At 43.6% G+C, this 21398-nt stretch overlaps 1 protein-coding gene across 1 annotated transcript; it reads left to right on the top strand.

Annotated features, from left to right (window-relative positions):
• Nucleotides 1-6379: 6379 nt before the first annotated feature.
• On the top strand, nt 6380-20600 carry LOC124114155 (3-oxoacyl-[acyl-carrier-protein] reductase FabG-like). The gene is made up of 8 exons (XM_046474722.2): nt 6380-6562; nt 11253-11345; nt 11789-11927; nt 14226-14266; nt 17658-17727; nt 18648-18684; nt 19477-19552; nt 20285-20600. Exons 1-8 carry the CDS (start codon nt 6395-6397, stop codon nt 20432-20434), a joined length of 774 nt encoding a protein of 257 aa, XP_046330678.2. The 5' UTR covers nt 6380-6394; the 3' UTR covers nt 20435-20600.
• Nucleotides 20601-21398: the final 798 nt, after the last annotated feature.

Here is a 21398-nt window from a genome sequence, read left to right on the forward strand (position 1 = left end):
TCGTTTCTCTTTTTGGCAAACATACTGAAATAAGCTGCAGAGTGATGATGGAAGTATTTCAGTGCGATAATTGTTTTGCATACAAATTAAGATATCCTCCAGCAACGGCGACAGTGAGGAGTATGATATTTATACTCAACAAATAACCTATTTATGGGTTATGCGGGTTGTGCGGCTGTCACTGACGGGGTACACAAAAACGAAAAATTTTGAATGGAGAATAATAGGGTCGGATAGTTTTGTTTTGTCAATACTATACAATCCATTCCATTCAACAATCATTAAAATTAGGTCGTAGTTCTTGTAACCTCTGTACATAGAGACCCGTGAAGACCCGGGGTAGAATAGGGCTTCAGCAACCCACTTCAGAATTAGCAAGTAAAGTCAACACAGAACCTTTGCAGATTTTAATACTTTAGAGCATACGTAATCACACATGCTTGACCAAAATTAAATATGACAAAAAATAACATAAAACAGACGATAAAAAACAAAAATCGTCCCCCAAACGAAAAAGATCCGCCACAGAAGGGATTCCCCTAACTGGGATTAAAAAGGGTTCCCGATGTTTAACGCGCTTCACAATTTCAACGGATCGTCTGCCTGCTTCCGCCCCGGATTTTTTAATCGCATCAGCTTATTTATCAGCTGGAAGAACCAATCTCCATCTCCAGCAGGGCACGATGACAGATGCGCTGTAGGGATGACATTTTGAGTGTGTACATGACACCGTATGCTGTTACAAACGGACCGAACATCATCATCATGGACGATAACGCACGACCTCATCGTGCCAACATCATGATGCCTACTTAGGGCAGGGGACCATTATCCACATGGAGTGACCAGACCGGTCACAAGACCTCAACCCTATCGAACACACGTTGAACGAGCAATTTTGTAGGAACTCGGCAATGTTCTTACAGAAGAGTGGAACAATCTTCCCTTGGCAACAACCAGACACTTATTCGGAGCATGAGACGGTGCCAGGCTGTGATCGCATCACATGAATAACATGCCAGATACTGAGATACTTTTTACACTTCTTTTGTTCTCGTGATTTTTTATCATGTTTTTTTTCAGACATTATTATAACGTATTTGGCTATTTCAACAGATGCACACAAGTTGACATATTACCTTTAAAAGTGGTGACCTTTGCAAACTTTGAGTATTATATGACCCTATTCGATTCTCCGATAGACTTATGTTTCAGGCGCATTATCTCCAAACTCAGATCACTTCATGTAAGTGTATAACAGAGCAGTACAACACAGCTATGGAAATTTACCTGAGGCCTTACAGCCTAATATTTTATCAGTAAGTCACCAGACTAACCCGCCTACGCAACCTGATTTGACCCCTAACACCAACTCTGTGAAACCAAGTAGCACTCGGATGCACGACAAGTCTTACCTACATCACACCACAATATCAGTACGCGAGCCAAGCGCTCATATGTAGTAGTAGTAGTAGTAGTAGTAGTAGTAGTAGTTTTTGGTTTGGTTTGTTTAACGCCGCACTCAGCAATATTCCAGCTATATGATGGCGGTCTGTAAATAATCGAGTGTGGACCAGAGAGTCCAGTGATTAACATCGTGGGCCATCGATCCACGCAGATGGGATCGATTACATGCATCAACCAAGACGGCGAGCCTGACCACCCTATCCCGTTAGTCGCTTTATACGGCAAGCATGGGTTGCTGAAGACCTATTCTACCCCGGATCTTCACGTAGTGGTAGTAGTAGTAGTAGTAGTAGTGGCAGCAGCAGTAGTAGTAGTAGTAGTAGTAGTAGTAGTGGCAGCAGCAGTAGTAGTAGTAGTAGTTGTAGTAGTAGTAGTAGCATATAAGCGGGTTTCTCTGTTTCTCTAATTCATGGTGGAGTTTAACTAGGCGAAATAAGACACCAAGATAACAGGGCTAAACTGGTCATTTTCTACAGTCTCATCTGTAGACGAATGTCCTGAGTCCTAAGCCATGACTCAACTGTGCGAAAGTACACCGAGTCTCCGCATTAATACCCGATAAGGAATACTAAGTATTTCAAAGGATGACAAACAATAATAATAATAATAGAATAACCATAAAGTGATAAACAGAGTAATTATTTCATTCATATAAACACTCATTCATTTTTTTCAATCTCGCCGATTAATTGAAGTGTCTTATGGGTACAATGTGTGAAGCCCCTTTCTAGTGTCCCCCGCCGTGATATTGCTGGAATATTGCTAAAAGCACTACAATCATCTGTACATTGATATTGGCATAATGGGACTGCACACAAGGGTTTAACCAGTTGAATCCATTTTTCAATCACGTGGTCATCATTGGCCTCAAACATGCATATGTTAAAGTTCTTATTGATTTTGTCTTCTTCATACATGTCACGAAAGCATTATGATTTGACATGTGTCATTTGGAAGACATCTATATTTATCGTTAGCTAGTGCCAACAGCACAAGATAAATAATTTTTGGGTGAGAGTCTAGGGTACACTTCCCTTCACTTGCATGTTTGCGTTACTAAATAGAAACCATGTTCGCTTTAACATACATATCAAATTGAGAAGTAAGCGATAATGTCCAAGTCTGTGTATTTTACGACACAGGCATTTCTCACAGATCACCTTCAGATAAATCTCCTTACGCCACAGACGTTCACTCTTTTCCCTCTCGACTAGGGTATGCAGACTGGTGAACTTTAACATAGTTGAAAATATGCACCACTCGCTATTTTTAATATGTTTGTGAAACTGATTATCCACTATTAACATATCTTTCCCTCGACTCGAAATAGTGATCATGGATCAATCTAGTCGATTTAATATTTTAATCATATTATATAAATTTGGACTTGCGAATTTTTGGGAATTTGGAAAATAGGACCTATGTATTTTAAATCATTTATAATTTCAAAATATTTATAATATCTATTTTCCTGATTCTGTGTATTAAACTTTCGGTGAACTTTTTTTTCCATGGTGAGAGAGATAGATGGGAGATCTATGGATTGATAACGATGGGTGTAGCAATGGTCATCAAAAGAAACTTAACATGTTCTGAATGATCTGTATCATTAAATTCTTTGGGAGACACAGTGCTAGGAATGGAAAAGGAATACATCATGATATGACTTTAATCGTTTGGGGTTGTAGACAGCCTCCCGAAGGCTCACAGAGGCTCACAGAGGCTTTGAATATTTGTAGGCAGCCTCCAAGTGGCTGCAAAAATCAAAATTTATACCTACCCTTGTAAAATATTAGGCTGTAAGGCCTCAGGTAAATTTCCATAACTGTGTTGTACTGCTCTGTTATACACTGACATGAAGTTTGGGGATAAAGCACCTGAAACAATCACCTGACAATCGAATAGGGTCATATTGGGGTGGCGGGGCCATATCAAAGGACGTGTTTATGGTTCTGTATTTCAAGACATCGGGTATCAATGGAATGATGCCAACTTCGTCAAAACCAAGGTACTCACAGCCAAGACAACATCCACCGGATGTTTTGGTCAGTGTTCTATTTGAAGTTGACTTCACATCTCGCAGGTAACGGCCATACCAGCTGACACCTTCTGTAGGAATGTGGGCCTTCCACATATACACATGAGCATTAATTAAGCACCAGCTGATCTTTTGGCTGACCTTTGTCAAGTGAGAGCTAGAGACCCGCCAGGTAAAACTCTGAATGAACAGACCCAGGCACCAGGAATGATGGCAGAGGATCACAATGTTGAAAATCTAACGTCTGATCAGCAGTGCTCAGGAGGAAACGCCTCGCTTCGCCTTGCCTGTATAACGCCAATAAATCTGTATCTATTGCTGGTATCAGATTCATTATTTGTGTGATGGGAGTGTCAGGCGTTCCGTTTACTATTCTTCTATCGTGTTTCTAACAACGAATCACATCAGTCATTTTATAATGAAGCAAATATCCGAGCTGAACGTGCCAGGGCGTCATGCACTGTGTCATATGGTACAGTGCTTCAAAACGTGTCATTTACAGGGACTGGTCAATATGTTACTGGTAACATTTTCTCGCTATATTTCAACGTGTTTAGGGACATATCTTCGCATGTAAGTAAATGTTGTGAGGATATTACCAAATAGTTTAGAATAGTCACCTTAATTTAAGTAAACAATGAATGACATAAATCAGTTGTACATGTGTATAGACGTTGTCGTCGGTCTTTACTGAGAGTTGCAAAAAGCGTCTACCATATTAGATATCAGATCAGTCAATTCCTATTAAACTTACATCTATTTTTCATCAGATTTTACAAAGGTCGTGACATACACGCGTAATTTACTGCTGCACTGTGCAAGAAAACATTCAATTCTATTATTATGGATAACTATACCGGATAACAGTCCATTTACCCTATTTTATTTTAATGCATTCTGATCACACGATTACCACATAATACAGTGGTGTGATGACACGTTCATGGTGTCAGTGCATTATAGAAAACCCAACTGTTACAATTTACATTCAGGATCATGTTGGTAAATCCTAATTTAGCATTAACCTCTCTTGATCTGGCGGTGCACGCGTTGCGAAAAACTGTACTCGGAAACAGGACACTTCCGGTTCGTTGTGTACAGGGTTTTCCCCACGGTGTCATTGGTCGCTATTTTTAGATGAAGCCTATCTTTCCACCAAAGACTCCACCGAGATACGTCACAAATTACTTTCTGACGTTTTGCTGGATATGCCACAGGCATAAAATTGTACTTATTTGGAGAAAATAATTTTCTTCATGTATATTACGTACATGAAATTAATTATGAATTATGAAATAATAGTAAACAAAGTCTTAAATATTCTTTGCCCAAACATTGGAATACAATAGCGATAAACCATTTTTTTGGAAACCGTAAGATTAATTAATACGCCAGTAGTAACTATGCAAATAGTTATTTATCATGATCAAATGCGGGTCTCCTAGCAACTATGCCATAGCATCGTAAATGGCGTCAAACTGTGTGTGCCGATATATGGATTCCTAGTACAAAATATTTTCCATCCCAAAACACACCTTTATATATTCTATTAAAATACAGCTGGAAAATATGAATATTGGCCAGTCCAATATATCTGAATATATCAAGACAAAGTTAATTTGTACATTAACACACACACACACACACACACACACACACACACACACACACACCTGCCTCATCCCACCACTCCCCACCCCCACCACCCACGTCCCCCCACACACACACAAACACACACCTCCCACACACACCTCCACCTCCAACATCCGAACCCAGACCGACCTCCCACACCCACACCCACACCCACACCCACACCCCACACCCACCTCCTACAACCACACCCACCCCCCACACCCACCTCCTACAACCACACCCACCTCCACCTCCCACACCCCACACCCACACACCCGGTGATGGTTAGGGCAAGTTGACCTTCTCTCAACCGCACCCCACCCCCTCGACACAAGATGAAACCCAGTGCATTGTGTCTACACATGTCCAATCTCGATGAACAACATGCATGATGTAGTGCGATCTAGTCTGACCAATTACAACAGGTCAACATACACATTGTCCATGACTATTTACACTGATGACATACTGACACTGCGCAGCTTGCGATCATGTTTCCCTGAGTCATACTGAGACACAGTTATTCACCACCCAGGTCAGTGTGACGGCAGGAGCGACGCGATGGCGAAGTTTGTAGGCCGGGGCTGACCTAGTTAACTGCGCCGGGGACTGGAAACGTTTCTGGGGCGTTTTGGGTCAGGTCGTCACGCCCTCAAAACCCTATTGCATGGATTGACCCTAAACCAAAAACCAGTGACTCATAAAATGCTCTGAAACATAACAACTGGAGTAGATATATTTTAGGTGAATACAGGAGGGAGTCACGTGAAAATATTTCTCCTTTTTTAGAGATACCACTTAATAGTATTTACGAAAAAGTTGTTTTTCCTGAACTAGTCTTTGGGGATTATCATTCGACTGCATAAGAAAAGATACTCATCTAACCCTGACAGCGTTGGAGCCCTCAGTCTATCTTGTGTAGGAGGATGGGTATTTTTGGCAGATACTTATGGTAAAATTTCTGAGTGTCAGTCTGGTTTCCCGAAGCGATACTCAACAATAGACACTTGGCCAATGTTTTCTTTCACGTAAAGGGGGTAAGTTTTATGTTTTTCTAAGGCATTCGACCCTATAAAGAGTCCTCTTTTATGGAATGTGTTCAACACATATGGAATTAGGTAAAAATGGGTATATATTCAATGATATCGAGTTGTGGTCTCAGCATGGATAATTCACTAGTTCCAGTATTGTTCAATACTACCGTAAATAATGCAAAGACAAAGACAAAGAAGTTGTAGAAATGTTATTTTTTGTTCAATGTTACTAAATAATATCACGACTCCAGGAGCGAGTTCCGGTATTGGAGAGGGGGCAGCTTTGCATTTTGCCAAACATGGAGCCAAACTCTCGATAACGGGACGAGATAAGACGAGACTGGAAGACGTCGCTAAAAGATGCTCGGAGTGCGGGATACCGGCTGATGACGTGAGTGTTGTAGTATGGTACTTCCTGTCTTGTACACCCCAAGTACGTCCATCTCACTAGTTGACTGATGATACATGTAACAAATGAAATACGATGGGTTAGAGCTTTTCTATTTGATTTTTGTATCGCACTTTCCTTTTATTTCCATATGCTTTTCCATGGGCGGATACAGCTTTTTTGAAAGGGGGGTGGGGGGTGCACAATTAAGATCTATTTATTGTCTTTGGTGGTAATTTAAGAACCATTACTTTCAAATATAAACTACCCCAAAGCACTTTGGACTCAAATGTTGAAACCCCGAAGAGAAGATACTTCCTACTGCTGAAAAATGATGAAAACTGCCTGAGTCATTTAACCAAAACTGAAAACATCAGTAAATCGCCCGTCCCTGGCTATGGCCAGGATCGAACTCACCAAGGATCTGACCACAATGTTTTGAGGTGAATGTCTAACTCATTTTAAACCAATGTATGAACTACATATGCTGAAATGTCCAAACATAGGAGCCGGACCCTATTCCCACTAAACTGTTTTTTGTGTTCTACTCCCTGTCATCACAAATACTAGTACTATCAATATCAGACTGGATACTGGAACAATACCAAGGTTATTTGAGAATGCATCATCTCATTAAGAAGCAGAGTCTTGACAGAAATAAGCTGAACAAACAGGCATCCAATCTCCAAATGTCCCATATATCTCTAAGAAAAAGCAGTTATCAAGAAGCTGTTAATTCACACAAATAGTCAGACTCTATCAAGAAAATCCCAGTGTACCTCTGAGAGTGCCCATAGTACTAAAGCTCCTTGGGTCTGCATTATGAATGAAATGCGGATTGAAGTAGATGATGGAAATAATCGCACATTAGTGCTCCTCGATCTCTCTGCTGCTTTCGACACAATCAATCACAAGCACTGATTTGGTGAAATACGGACTTAATGACAAGGTCAACTCTTGGCTTTCATCATATGTATCAGACAGAAGCCAGTTAGTTATCACCAAGAAGACAATCAAATCCAAATAATCTAACATATTGTGTACCACAGGGATATGTATTAGGTCCTGTACTGTTCACTCTGTACAGCAAGACACCTGAAGGTTTTGTACATAACCACCTATTTCCTATCACCTCTATTCAGATGACACAGATTGCAGATAGTTTTCAGAAAGTAGAATGGCAGCGCTAAGCATCATGGATTACAAACAGCAACTTCATGAGCACAAGACAGAGGTTTTCACTTGTATGACCCAAGTCATATTTCAGTTTGCCAGGCATCAATTCTCTTCTCCAGTTCATTGAAAAACCTTGGAGTTTCCCTTCAATCAGAGCTGACCATGGACAAGCACATGTAATAGCTTTTGCATAATCTGGAACTATCACCTGCGTATCATTGGCAGTATCATATACCTTCTGACCAGACACAGCATCGGCACTGGCAAGATCGTTAATATTGATTATTGTAACAGTCTGTGGGTACATCACTAGTCCTGCACCATGACCGTGGAATATATTTATTTTATGAAAAAAACATAATCTAGAAATGCATACAAAAGCAAGTCTAGCCAGCTCAAGCTAGCTCTATTCTGAAATCAGCATAGGGAATTTTATTTTTATTTTTAGAGTCAAGAAGGATATTGTGTAATATAAGATTTCAGAGACTAAATGTTAGTCTAGTACATCACAAGAAAACATCAAAACACGAAAGAGATTGCGACACTAATGAATGTGTATTGTCATAAAAACATCAAAACGTGACAGTATCACAACCGCGTTGAAATCCCTGCTACCAGCTCAACCATTGATAAACTAACATCCTTTGCTTAGCCTATCAGTGCATACATGGAGCAGCATCAAAATATACCTCTACCATCTTCAGACCAAAGATCAGGAAAAGAGATGCCTCAGATCCAGCAAAACAAACACCTGTTGGATATCCCAAAGAGAAAAGTCATTTGGCTGCAAATGTTTTGAATGGCAGCTGCACAAACTGACCATGAGCATTTTTAATACCATTTTTGTAAGCGCTTTGAGCAAAACTCTGTGCTGTGTATTAAGCGCTGTTATAATGATCCAATTATAATTATTGTGACTCCTATTGACCATTGTGAGATAACCTAATAACCAGGCGAGAAAGAGGTCCGAAAAACAGCTCCATAGCACTGTAGCTCACTCTCCAGAACATTGCATCACTACAACAGGCTAACTCGTATATCACGTAACCGGCCTTGTCCCTTGTTTGATAACAAACTCGCTATATGCTGAAATCAGAGCAGTCAGTCCTAGAGCCAAGCCAAGCCAAGCCAAGCCAAGACCAAGCCAAGACCAAGACCAAGCCAAGCCAAGCCAAGACCAAGCCAAGACCAAGACCAAGCCAAGCCAAGCAAAGACCAAGCTAAGACCAAGACAAGACCAAGCAAAGCCCAAGACAAGATCAAGCAAAGACCAAGCCAAGTCCAAGCAAAGACCAAGCAAAGATCAAGCAAAGACCAAGCAAAGACCAAGACGAGACCAAGACAAGACCAAACCAAGACAAATCCAAGACCAAGCAAAGACCAAGCCGAGACCAAACCAAGACCAAGCAAAGACCAAGACTAAGACAAGACCAAGCCAAGACATAGACCAAGGCAAGATAAAGCAAAGACCAAGCAAAGACCAAGCAAAGACAAGACCAAGTTAAGACACGACGAAGCCAAGACCAAGCAAAGACCAAGCCAATACAAGACCAAGCCAAGACCAAGCCAAGACAAAGCCAAGACCAAGCCAAGACAAATCCATGACCAAGCCAAGACCAAACCAAGACAAGACCAAGACAAGACCAAGCCAAGACCAAGCCAAGACCAAGCAAAGACCAAGCCAAGACCAAGATCAAGCAAAGACCAAGCAAAAACAAAGCCAAGGCCAAGCCAAGCCCAAGACAAGACCAAGCAAAGACAAGACAAAGCGAAGACACGACCAAGCCAAGACCAAGCAAATACCAAGCCAAGTCCAAGCAAAGAGCAAGCCAAGACCAAGACAGGGACCACGGTAAGACAAAGCAAAGACCAAGCCAAGACCAAGCCAAGACCAAGAAAATACCAAGCAAAGACAAGACTAAGACAAGACCAAGCCAAGACAGGGTCCAAGGTAAGACCAAGCCAAGACCAAGCCAAGACCAAGCCAAGACCAAGCAAAGACCAAGCAAAGACCAAGCAAAGACCAAGCAAAGACAAGACTAAGACAAGACCTAGCCAAGACAGGGACCAAGGTAAGACCAAGCCAAGACCAAGCCAAGACCAAGCCAAGACCAAGCCAAGACCAAGCCAAGACCCAGCCAAGACCAAGCCAAGACCAAGCAAAGACAAGACTAAGACAAGACCAAGCCAAGACAGGGACCAAGGTAAGACCAAGCCAAGATCAAGCCAAGACCAAGCCAAGACCAAGCAAAGACCAAGCAAAGACCAAGCCAAGACCAAGCCAAGACAAGACTAAGACAAGACCAAGCCAAGACATGGACCAAGGCAAGATAAAGCAAAGACCAAGCAAAGACAAGACCAAGTTAAGACACGACGAAGCCAAGACCAAGCAAAGACCAAGCCAATACAAGACCAAGCCAAGACCAAGCCAAGACAAAGCCAAGACCAAGCAAAGACAAAGCCATGACCAAGCCAAGACCAAACCAAGACAAGACCAAGACAAGACCAAGACAAGACCAAGACAAGACCAAGACAAGACCAAGACAAGACCAAGCCAAGACCAAGCAAAGACCAAGTCAAGACCAAGATCAAGCAAAGACCAAGCAAAAACAAAGCCAAGACCAAGCCAAGACCAAGCCAAGACCAAGACAAGACCAAGCAAAGACAAGACAAAGCGAAGACACGACCAAGCCAAGACCAAGCAAATACCAAGCCAAGTCCAAGCAAAGAGCAAGCCAAGACCAAGACAGGGACCACGGTAAGACAAAGCAAAGACCAAGCCAAGACCAAGCCAAGACCAAGCAAATACCAAGCAAAGACAAGACTAAGACAAGACCAAGCCAAGACAGGGACCAAGGTAAGACCAAGCCAAGTCCAAGCAGAGACCAAGCCAAGACCAAGCAAAGACCAAGCAAAGACCAAGCAAAGACCAAGCAAAGACAAGACTAAGACAAGACCAAGCCAAGACAGGGACCAAGGTAAGACCAAGCCAAGACCAAGCCAAGACCAAGCCAAGACCAAGCAAAGGCCAAGACAAGACCAAGCAAAGACAAGACTAAGACAAGACTAAGCCAAGACAGGGACCAAGGTAAGACCAAGCCAAGATCAAGCCAAGACCAAGCCAAGACCAAGCAAAGACCAAGCAAAGACCAAGCAAAGACCAAGCCAAGACCAAGCCAAGACAAGACTAAGACAAGACCAAGCGAAGACAGGGACCAAGGCAAGAGCAAGCAAAGACCAAGCCAAGTCCAAGCAAAGAATTGGAGGACCAGTCTACAGGAAACAATGCAGAAGCAGCGTGACGCTGTAGACATGGCATAGCATTATCATTCAAACAAAGTACCATCTTTTAGTTAGTAAGTACCAATTATTTGAATAAAGTATATCATCACAAAAGGAATTCATGCAAGGTACCAGTCTTACGCTTTCAGAGGAAAACCTGTTTACGGAGCCGGAGTAGAACTTTTCAGGTGATAACACGATATATGAATTATTTCCCTGTCTGTTTGATTTTCAGATTCTGGCCCTTTCCGGTGACCTCACTGACGCGGCCTTCAGAAAGTCAACCATTGAAAAGACAGTCGCCAAGTTTACCAGGCTCGATGTACTGGTATGTGTGCGAGTGTCAACCGTAGGCCGACGTTTCTTACCTGAATTTGAACAATATTATAAAAAATCCGATATACATATATGTTTTCTTCCCTGATGTGTTTCGAATGCATAAAAAACCCATTTGGAAACATTTATATATCATTTTTGGAACAAAGTTCAGTTTGTTTCCATAACTAGTTTTTGTTTGCTTGTTTGATGTTATTTGTTATTTACGTGTTATTATAATATGTAATATAATGGAGACTGCTCCATCTCGGGTCCACCGTGATAATTGTTGTTAAAATATTGTGTTGACTATGACGTAAAACGACATTCACTCACTCACTGGCTGAGAGATTAACACCTTAATCAAGGGATCCTTGTTGTTCTGTGGCTAGACATGTATAACCGGATATGCATGTTGTTCATCCGGGTGTCTGACCTAACCTCTTCGTGTTACAGGTGAACAACGCGGGTTTGGTGTTCCCGCAGGGGTGCATGGAGCTGTCGGAATCCAAGTACGACATGGAGATGAACCTAAACATGAAGGTGCCCTTCCTACTGTGCCAGCTGGCAGTCCCCCATCTGGAGAAGACGCAGGGTGGGTACATCTTGGGCAGGCACAGGGTGGGCACATCGGATTGAGACGTGGATGGGTACATCTGGGGAGACGTGGGTTGGTACATCTGAGGGAGACGTGGGTGGGTACATCTGGGGAGACGTGGGTGGGTACATCTGAGGGAGACGTTGGTGGGTACATCTGGGGAGACGTGGGTGCGTACATCTGGGGGAAACGTGGATGGGTACATCTTGGGGAGACGTTGATGGGTACATCTTGGGCAGGTACATTGTGGGCACATCGGAGGGAGACGTGGGTGGGCACATCTGAGAGCGAGGTGGGTGGGTACATCTGACGGCGACGTGGGTGGGTACATCTGAGGGAGACGTGGGTGGGTACATCTGAAGGCGACGTGGATGGGTTCATCTGAAGGCGACGTGGGTGGGTACATCTGAGGGAGACGTGGGTGGGTACATCTGGGGAGATGTGTGTGGGTACATCTGAGGGAGACGTGGGTGGGTACATCTGAGGGAGACGTGGGTGGGTACATCTGAGGGAGACGTGAGTGGGTACATCTGGGGAGACGTAGGTGGGTACATCTGAGGTAGACGTGGGTGGGTACATCTGAGGGAGACGTGGGTGGGTACATCTGATGGAGACGTGGGTGGGTACATCTGGGGAGACGTGGGTGGGTACATCTGAGGGAGACGTTGGTGGGTACATCTGGGGAGACGTTGGTGCGTACATCTGGGGGAAACGTGGATGGGTACATCTTGAGGAGACGTTGATGGGTACATCTTGGGCAGGTACATTGTGGGCACATCGGAGGGAGACGTGGGTGGGCACATCTGAGAGCGATGTGGGTGGGTACATCTGACGGCGACGTGGGTGGGTACATCTGAGGGAGACGTGGGTGGGTACATCTGAAGGCGACGTGGATGGGTTCATCTGAAGGCGACGTGGGTGGGTACATCTGAGGGAGATGTGGGTGGGTACATCTGGGGAGACGTGTGTGGGTACATCTGAGGGAGACGTGGGTGGGTACATCTGAGGGAGACGTGGGTGGGTACATCTGAGGGAGACGTGGGTGGGTACATCTGAGGGAGACGTGGGTGGGTACATCTGAGGGAGACGTGGGTGGGTACATCTGGGGAGACGTGGGTGGGTACATCTGAGGTAGACGTGGGTGGGTACATCTGAGGGAGACGTAGGTGGGTACATCTGATGGAGACGTGGGTGGGTACATCTGGGGAGACGTGGGTGGGTACATCTGAGGGAGACGTGTATGGGTACATCTGGGGAGACGTGGGTGGGTACATCTGAGGGAGACGTGGGTGGGTACATCTGAGGGAGACGTGGATGGGTACATCTGAGGGAGACGTGGGTGGGTACATCTGAGGGAGACGTGGGTGGGTACATCTTAGGGAGACGTGGGTGGGTACATCTGGGGAGACGTGGGTGGGTACATCTGGGGAGACGTATGGTGTGTATATCTTGGTCGGTACATCTTGGGCAGGTGCAGGGTGGGAACATCTTTGTGAGACGCAGAGTGAATACATCTGGGGGAGACGCAGGGTGGAAACATCTTGGGGAGATTTAGGCCGGGCACGTCTGGGGGACACATGGGTTGTTTCATCTGGGGTATACGCAGGGTGGGTTCATCAAAGGGGGACACTGGTGGGTACATCTGGGAAAGACACATGATTGGTACTTTTAGATAGACGCAGGTTGGGTACATTTGCTTCAGATGCCATTGCTTTCGGAATGTATGCTCTTTCCACTCGAAAATAGGATTACTTATTTACAAAATAACGTTCTCACTTCCGAAAGTGATTGAGTCAATATGATTTTATACCAATTCGAGCAATGTTGTATTGGGGGAAATTACACAAGTCTGTGTCGTAGTGGGCAACAGCTCTAATCACTAGGCTACTCCGACCGCCTCCGTGGTTTAGTGGTAGAACATCCGTCCGGGGTTCGAGACCCGGCCGCGTCATACAGAAACACGTTAAAAGATGGTACTTGTTGTTAACCTGTCGGCGCTCGGCATTAAGGGGATAAAACAACACACACACACACACACACACACACACACACACACACACACACACACACACACACACACACACACACACACACACACACACACACACACACACACACACACACACACACACACACACACGTCCTCCATCTTCCAGTGGCCGCAAATAGAAGCAGTCATTTCTTTGGATAGACTTTAATTTGCTGTTTCATTCGTTGACGTATTACAGCGTGTTTTCAGCGAAAACTGTCTCGGGGTAGTAGTATACTCTGTCTAAACCGGTTTCCTTTTTACAGGGAACATCGTAAACGTTTCCAGTCTTTACGGAGTTCGTCCGGTAAGTTCAACTTGGTTTGTGGTATGCAGTGTGTTACATGGCAGTGTTACGTATTGTTATGGGCGAGAATATCTTCATTTGCTAAGAATTCATGTTGTTTTTGTTTTTTTGCAAATGGATAACGGTGTGTCTACAAGTATCATGACCCATAAATCAACTCATTTTAACTTAATTCAACTAATTCACAGCTTTATTCAAAATATCTCGATCATAAGCGAACACTGTTTGGCACACGAGCGAGAATATTCTCCTTTGCTCAAAACTCATGTTTTGATTTTGCAAATACATGAAGATATGTCTTCAAGTACCATTACGCATAACTGAATTCATTTTAAATGTATTCCACTAATTTATAGCATTATTAAAATATCTCGCCCATAGTCGAGCAACGTTTCCTTTTGCTGAACACGCATGAGTTTTGTTTTGCAAATAAACAAATGTGTGTTTACGAGCACCATGACACATTTTTTATTAACTTCATTTAGTTTTGGCTATATTTCAATATTTGGCCCATTAAAACAAATGTGCAACTAAATCATGACCTATAATCAATATAATATAAAATACATGTTAGTATTATTATGTACAGATTGGAAATAAAATGCAGCAAAGAGGGTTTGGGTGATCCTGGCCCAGCCAGGCTGGTCAGGCCCATCATCAGCCCAGGGCCCTTGCCCCCTCTAGATGCAGCCCGGACTTTAAGCTTTATTAAATTAAATGAATATAGTCATATTTATGTTTCAAGATATAATCTAAAAGTTTCGTTAATTAATTGAACATAAACAGTTCTATAATTGTGTGATCCTACATGTCATATATAATAGGTCATGACGTCAATGTAAACTTTGCGTCTTAGCAATCGTGAGATGTAAAATCCTTGCAGTGTGTTAGACTATGTAGGGAAGTTAAACATGAGAATCAATAATGCCCGGCCAAAAGACTTTTGAGATTCGTCATAAATTTCGTCTGTCACACAGACCCTGAAACAAATATATCCCACACAGCCAATGAAAGTCTATACTATATAGATCGGCTCTGAGTTAACATGATTTGGAGCGTTATTGAAACATTTGGTCCAAGGGCTAGAAAGTTTTCGTTTGCAGAAAAATCATTTCACAAATACAAATATGTAACTACAATTTTCAGCATTGAAAATTCAACTTTTCAAATTTGAATATAACCGGAATGTAATAATATATTGAAAAGACATTTAATAAATAAACATAAATAATTATACTACCGTGTTATCCTATAGGTGATAAAGTCTGCGTACGTGACCGCACCTACCGTTGTTTATATAACTAGTCAAGCTTAGAAAAAATATTTTGACAAACTAAACAAATGAAATGGAACATCTAATAAATGACCGAGATTCGATGGAAGAACTTGACACTATGAAATGTCATGGCCATGTCTAGGATTCGGAATCAGTCGCACAGCACGTAACTGTCGCTCAGAATACCCTGTGATGACCTTTTCGATGTTGCTGAATTAACAGAAGTGTGCACTAAGATCTCATTTAAAAGAATTTGTATAGTTTTTTCACATAGTTTTGTACTGTGAGAAGACGGTACAAGAGGGAGACGTGGGACGACTGTGAGAAGACGGTACAAGAGGGAGACGTGGGACGACTGTGAGAAGACGGTACAAGAGGGAGACGTGGGACGACTGTGCGAAGACGGTACAAGAGAGAGACGTGGGACGACTGTGAGAAGACGGTACAAGAGGGAGACGTGGGAAGACTGTGAGAAGACGGTACAAGAGGGAGACGTGGGACGGCTGTGAGAAGACGGTACAAGAGGGAGACGTGAGAAGACTGTGAGAAGACGGTACAAGAGGGAGACGTGAGACGACTGTGAGAAGACGGTACAAGAGGAAGACGTGGGACGACTGTGAGAAGACGGTACAAGAGGGAAACGTGAGAAGACGGTACAAGAGAGAGACGTGAGAAGACGGTACAAGAGGGAGGTGCTCGAAGGTATTGACCATCCAGTGTCGTAAAGAGACAGAGCCCAGCACGTAACTGTCGCTCAGAATACCCTGTGATGACCTTTTCGATGTTGCTGAATTAACAGAAGTGTGCACTAAGATCTCATTTTAAAGAATTTGTATAGTTTTTTCACATAGTTTTGTACTGTGAGAAGACGGTACAAGAGGGAGACGTGGGACGACTGTGAGAAGATGGTACAAGAGGGAGACGTGGGACGACTGTGAGAAGACGGTACAAGAGGGAGACGTGGGACGACTGTGCGAAGACGGTACAAGAGAGAGACGTGGGACGACTGTGAGAAGACGGTACAAGAGGGAGACGTGGGAAGACTGTGAGAAGACGGTACAAGAGGGAGACGTGGGACGGCTGTGAGAAGACGGTACAAGAGGGAGACGTGAGAAGACTGTGAGAAGACGGTACAAGAGGGAGACGTGAGACGACTGTGAGAAGACGGTACAAGAGGAAGACGTGGGACGACTGTGAGAAGACGGTACAAGAGGGAAACGTGAGAAGACGGTACAAGAGAGAGACGTGAGAAGACGGTACAAGAGGGAGGTGCTCGAAGGTATTGACCATCCAGTGTCGTAAAGAGACAGAGCCCAGCACGTAACTGTCGCTCAGAATACCCTGTGATGACCTTTTCGATGTTGCTGAATTAACAGAAGTGTGCACTAAGATCTCATTTTAAAGAATTTGTATAGTTTTTTCACATAGTTTTGTACTGTGAGAAGACGGTACAAGAGGGAGACGCGGGACGACTGTGAGAAGACGGTACAAGAGGGAGACGTGGGACGACTGCGAGAAGACGGTACAAGAGGGAGACGTGAGACGACTGTGAGAAGACGGTACAAGAGGAAGACGTGGGACGACTGTGAGAAGACGGTACAAGAGGGAAACGTGAGAAGACGGTACAAGAGAGAGACGTGAGAAGACGGTACAAGAGGGAGGTGCTCGAAGGTATTGACCATCCAGTGTCGTAAAGAGACAGAGCCCAGATTGCAGATTGCCCACGTTCCAGTCTATCAGCTCTGCTTGCTCCTCACAGCGTTACTCCGACGATCTCTATCGTCTCTTCCAGGATCACGACCAATGTTTTACTCCAATAGGATGATGCTCTCTACCCCAACAGAAGGCTTCTACATTTTCGATATAGAGTGAGCGAAGTATTCAGACCACCCTTTCTTATTTCTGTATCTGGAAAACAGATAAAAACGACTAATTTCGAACATAAACAATAAAGGCCGCGCGACTGTAATCTTGTACTTACTTAATTCAGTATGTCGTTTCTGAGCGCATCTGCAGTCAAATCGAAGGTGGTAATGAAAAGTAGCCGAAATGATGTAGAAAACTGATGAAACAAAGCATGCTTCATATAGACTGGGTGTGTCTTATGTGTTCTAGGCGCCGGCTGCGGGGACATACTGTGTCAGCAAGGCCGCCCTGGATATGTTCACGCAGTGCCTGGCTTTAGGTGAGAGTCTGGATCGTTTTAATGTGGGGTCACTGTTTGGGTGAGGTGACGGTTTCGGTCGGGGTGACTGTTAGGATTGGATGATTGTTTGAATGTGGTTTCTGTTTCGTAGGGGTGACTGTTTCGGGGGGTTGACTGTTTGGTTGGGGTGGGTTCCTGGATGGGCGACTGGGCGAGGGGGCAGGGCGTTGCTTGTTTGATTGGAGGGACTGTTTGGGATGGGGTAAGTCTGTGACTATTTTGGATGACTGTTGCGTTGGGCGAGGTAACACTTCGGTCTGACTGTTCGAGTTGGGTGGGGTAACTTGGTAGGGTGATTGTGCATGGGCGACTGTTCAGGTTGGGTGATTGTGGGTGGGGTGTCTGTTGACGGTGGGATGGGGTTATATTTGTATGGGGTGGGATGACTGGGTGGTATGGGGGTGTCTTTGAAGGTGGCGTGACTGTTTTGGGTGGCGTGAATGTTTCGGGTTGGGTGGCGTGACGGTTTTGGGTGGGGTGGGGTTGGGTTGGTGACTGTGTGGGTGGAGTGGGGTGACTGTGTGGGTGGGTGTTTTTTTCTGGGTGGATTGAGTGGTAGTTTACCCAGCCTCTCCCGGGTTCTTTTGTGTTTTTATAGATTTCTACATGCACTCTTTCTTGTCTTCAATTTGTTTGTCTCCGCCGTGGACGTCCTTGACCTTCATGATATGTTAAGCATGTAAGCACCTTGACCTTCTTCTGGTAGGTGTAAGCTGGTCGATAGAAGTACACCCCTACCTAGCATCAAGAAGAATGTCGCCAGGGTTTGTGCTCCAGTTCTTATGGTATATTATTTTAAGTGTCCATACAACTATTTATGTGGGGTTCAGATCAAAGTAATTATTGGTGTGTTTATCAGAACATGACATTTGTTTATGCGGTTGTCTTTCCTTCTGCAGAGCTCGCGCCCAAGAAAGTTCGAGTGAACTCTGTAAAGTAAGAAGTTCCTTTCGTAAAGTGATTGATTTATGTGATAAATTATAAGTGTTATCTGTGGATGTCCTTACAATGCGAACTATTTGTAGGCAGAAAGACATGCACACGCACACGCACACGCACATGCACATGCACACGCACACTGGGAGATCAGCCCATTTTCGGTTATAGCTAGTGACGAGTCACATTTTGGGCGACGTATGTAAATAGAGTAAGCATCTACTGCTAGAATGATATATACTCGAAATAATCTGGTGTTCTAAACTTCTTTTGAGTAGTATACACCATATAATTTCTGGTTGCAAATTTTCTAGGGCTTTCAATTTGGCCCGAGCCCACTCTCCCTTAAAAGCTGGTATTTCGAACACAACAAGAAATCGACTATGAAGGATTGCTATTTACAATCACATACCCTTGATTCATACGGAGGCAGAGGTGGCCCAGTCGTCTAAGGCGCCGCGATTCGCTGTGCAGAGTTGCGACCCTTGGGCACGCCAGAAACCTATGATTGTGGGTTCGAATCCTGGTTGGCCCCGATTATGTTTCTAGGTTTGTCAGCACCATACCCGTGCACGTGGGTTTCTCCGAAGTGGTAAACGTCTGAAACCTGCATCACTTCGTGCTTTTCTCCACATTAAGCTGACACGCCGCGATATAACTGGAACACTGTTAGAGGCGGCGTTACAACCAACTCGCTCATTCATTCATACATCAGATTACAATAGTAAACTTTGGCAATGTGTATCATACGCCAGACAGGAATCTCAGCTCAATACACCACTTTTTTTCCAGCCCCGGCGTTGTGGACACTCCGCTCTTCACTCGGGAGGACTCATTCTTTCACAACCAAGACGAGGATTACGGCAAGGTCAGCGGCTACGGCCTTACTCTCTCCACAATATTGATGCTGGCAAGATACATCTCAACTGTCGTAGTGTGTGATGCGTCGAAATAATGTGTCACCTATTCCGTCAGTAGATTATATTTATATTTGTTGATATCAAATATTCTGGGTCGTCTGGCGAAGGAATTCTCTTTAATGTTCACAATAACTAAATCACCAGGGCCCCCTTTTACATATTGATCATAAACTACGACTGTTGTGGTGTAGTGGATAGAGCGTCGGCCAATGATCGTCTGCTGTGTCATACCACAAAACGTTAAAATATGGTACTTGTTGTTTCCGTGCCTGGCGCTCGGCATTAAGGGGATAAAATAAGGACTGGTCGACTCGAGTGAGTGAGTGGTTTAGTTTTAAGTTGCTTTTTGAAACAGGGTACAGAAGGGGACGACCTTTCGCCAACTTTGATCGACCAATGAAATGATTAACTTACAGGAATTCGACATTAGACAATCAGAAAGCTGCTTTCTCAAGCTTTACGGTACTTTTTCAATATGGCGACTTCCATTCCAGGCTAGGCTTTGAAAAATATTTTGATAATGTTCTTGATTCAAAATTTGAAAACTGAACAAAATAAAAGCCTGGAATGTCAAAACCATGACCTGAGACTGTATGGCAGTACTTTATGTAGCGGTGATTTTAATGAGATTGGCCCCTGTGGTACTATTGTCCTGAAAGGTCATTGTTATATATTTCCAGTTCTTGAAGGAACAAGCAGTTGCCCATCCCCTTGGCAGAGTGGGCCAACCCCAGGATGTGGCTGAGTCCATTGCCTTTCTTGCCTCAGACGCTGCGAGCTTTGTGACGGGACAGCTCATTTTCATTGATGGGGGTCGACACTGTGTCTAGCACAATACTTTTAAGTGAAATTCGTGCACATTCAGGGACAAACCGATTTGTTCTCGAAGGGCGGTTTGGTACATGAACATACATGAATCTTGCTCCAATGTCCTGTGCTCGAAGACGAGTTAAATATGCAACTGACTGCATGTGATCAAATAAAGAGAAATGGTGACTTGTGGTGTTTAACATTTCTTAATAAGAGACTGCTTCATGCAAAGTAAGAATAGCATCGTCCGCATAGAATAAGTAAATCACACCGTTATCACAGCTTGATCTGACAGATTGCAATCACAAATACTACTAATCCTATATAGATAAATATTGCAGCGACCTGTTGTCAGCAATATTACAGCTATATCAGAAAGAACAGTAGTTAGCAATATTACATCTATATTGCAGCAGACTGTTGTCAGCAATATTAAAGCTGTAGCAGAGAGAAAAATAGTTATCAATATTACATCTATATTACAGCAGACTGTTGTCAGCAATGTTACAGCTATAGCAGAGAGAACAATAGTTAGCAATATAACATCTATATTACGGCAGACTGTTGTAAGCAATGTTACAGCTATAGCAGAGAGAACAGTAGTTAGCAATATTACATCTATATTACAGCAGACTGTTGTCAGCAATGTTACAGCTATAGCAGAGAGAACAGTAGTTAGCAATATTACATCTATATTACAGCAGACTGTTGTCAGCAATATTACAGCTATAGCAGAGAGAACATTAGTTAGCAATATTAGCTACCGCTAAACAAAGATCTGAGGACATCCCATTACAGGCCTTTCGCGAATTTTGACCGACTAATGAAATGACTGACAAGAAATCGACATTGGCCAATCAGAAGGCAGCTTTCTCGAGCTTTACGACACTAGTTTCAAACTGGCGAGTACCTTCGAAACATATTTTGACGTATTCTCGATTAAAGATTTTAAAACTGATAAGAAGAACATTCTGGAATGGCTTA

Source organism: Haliotis rufescens, unplaced genomic scaffold, assembly GCF_023055435.1.
Source record: "Haliotis rufescens isolate VD_foot unplaced genomic scaffold, xgHalRufe1.0.p SCAF_8, whole genome shotgun sequence".
Taxonomy (NCBI): Eukaryota; Metazoa; Mollusca; class Gastropoda; order Lepetellida; family Haliotidae; genus Haliotis; species Haliotis rufescens.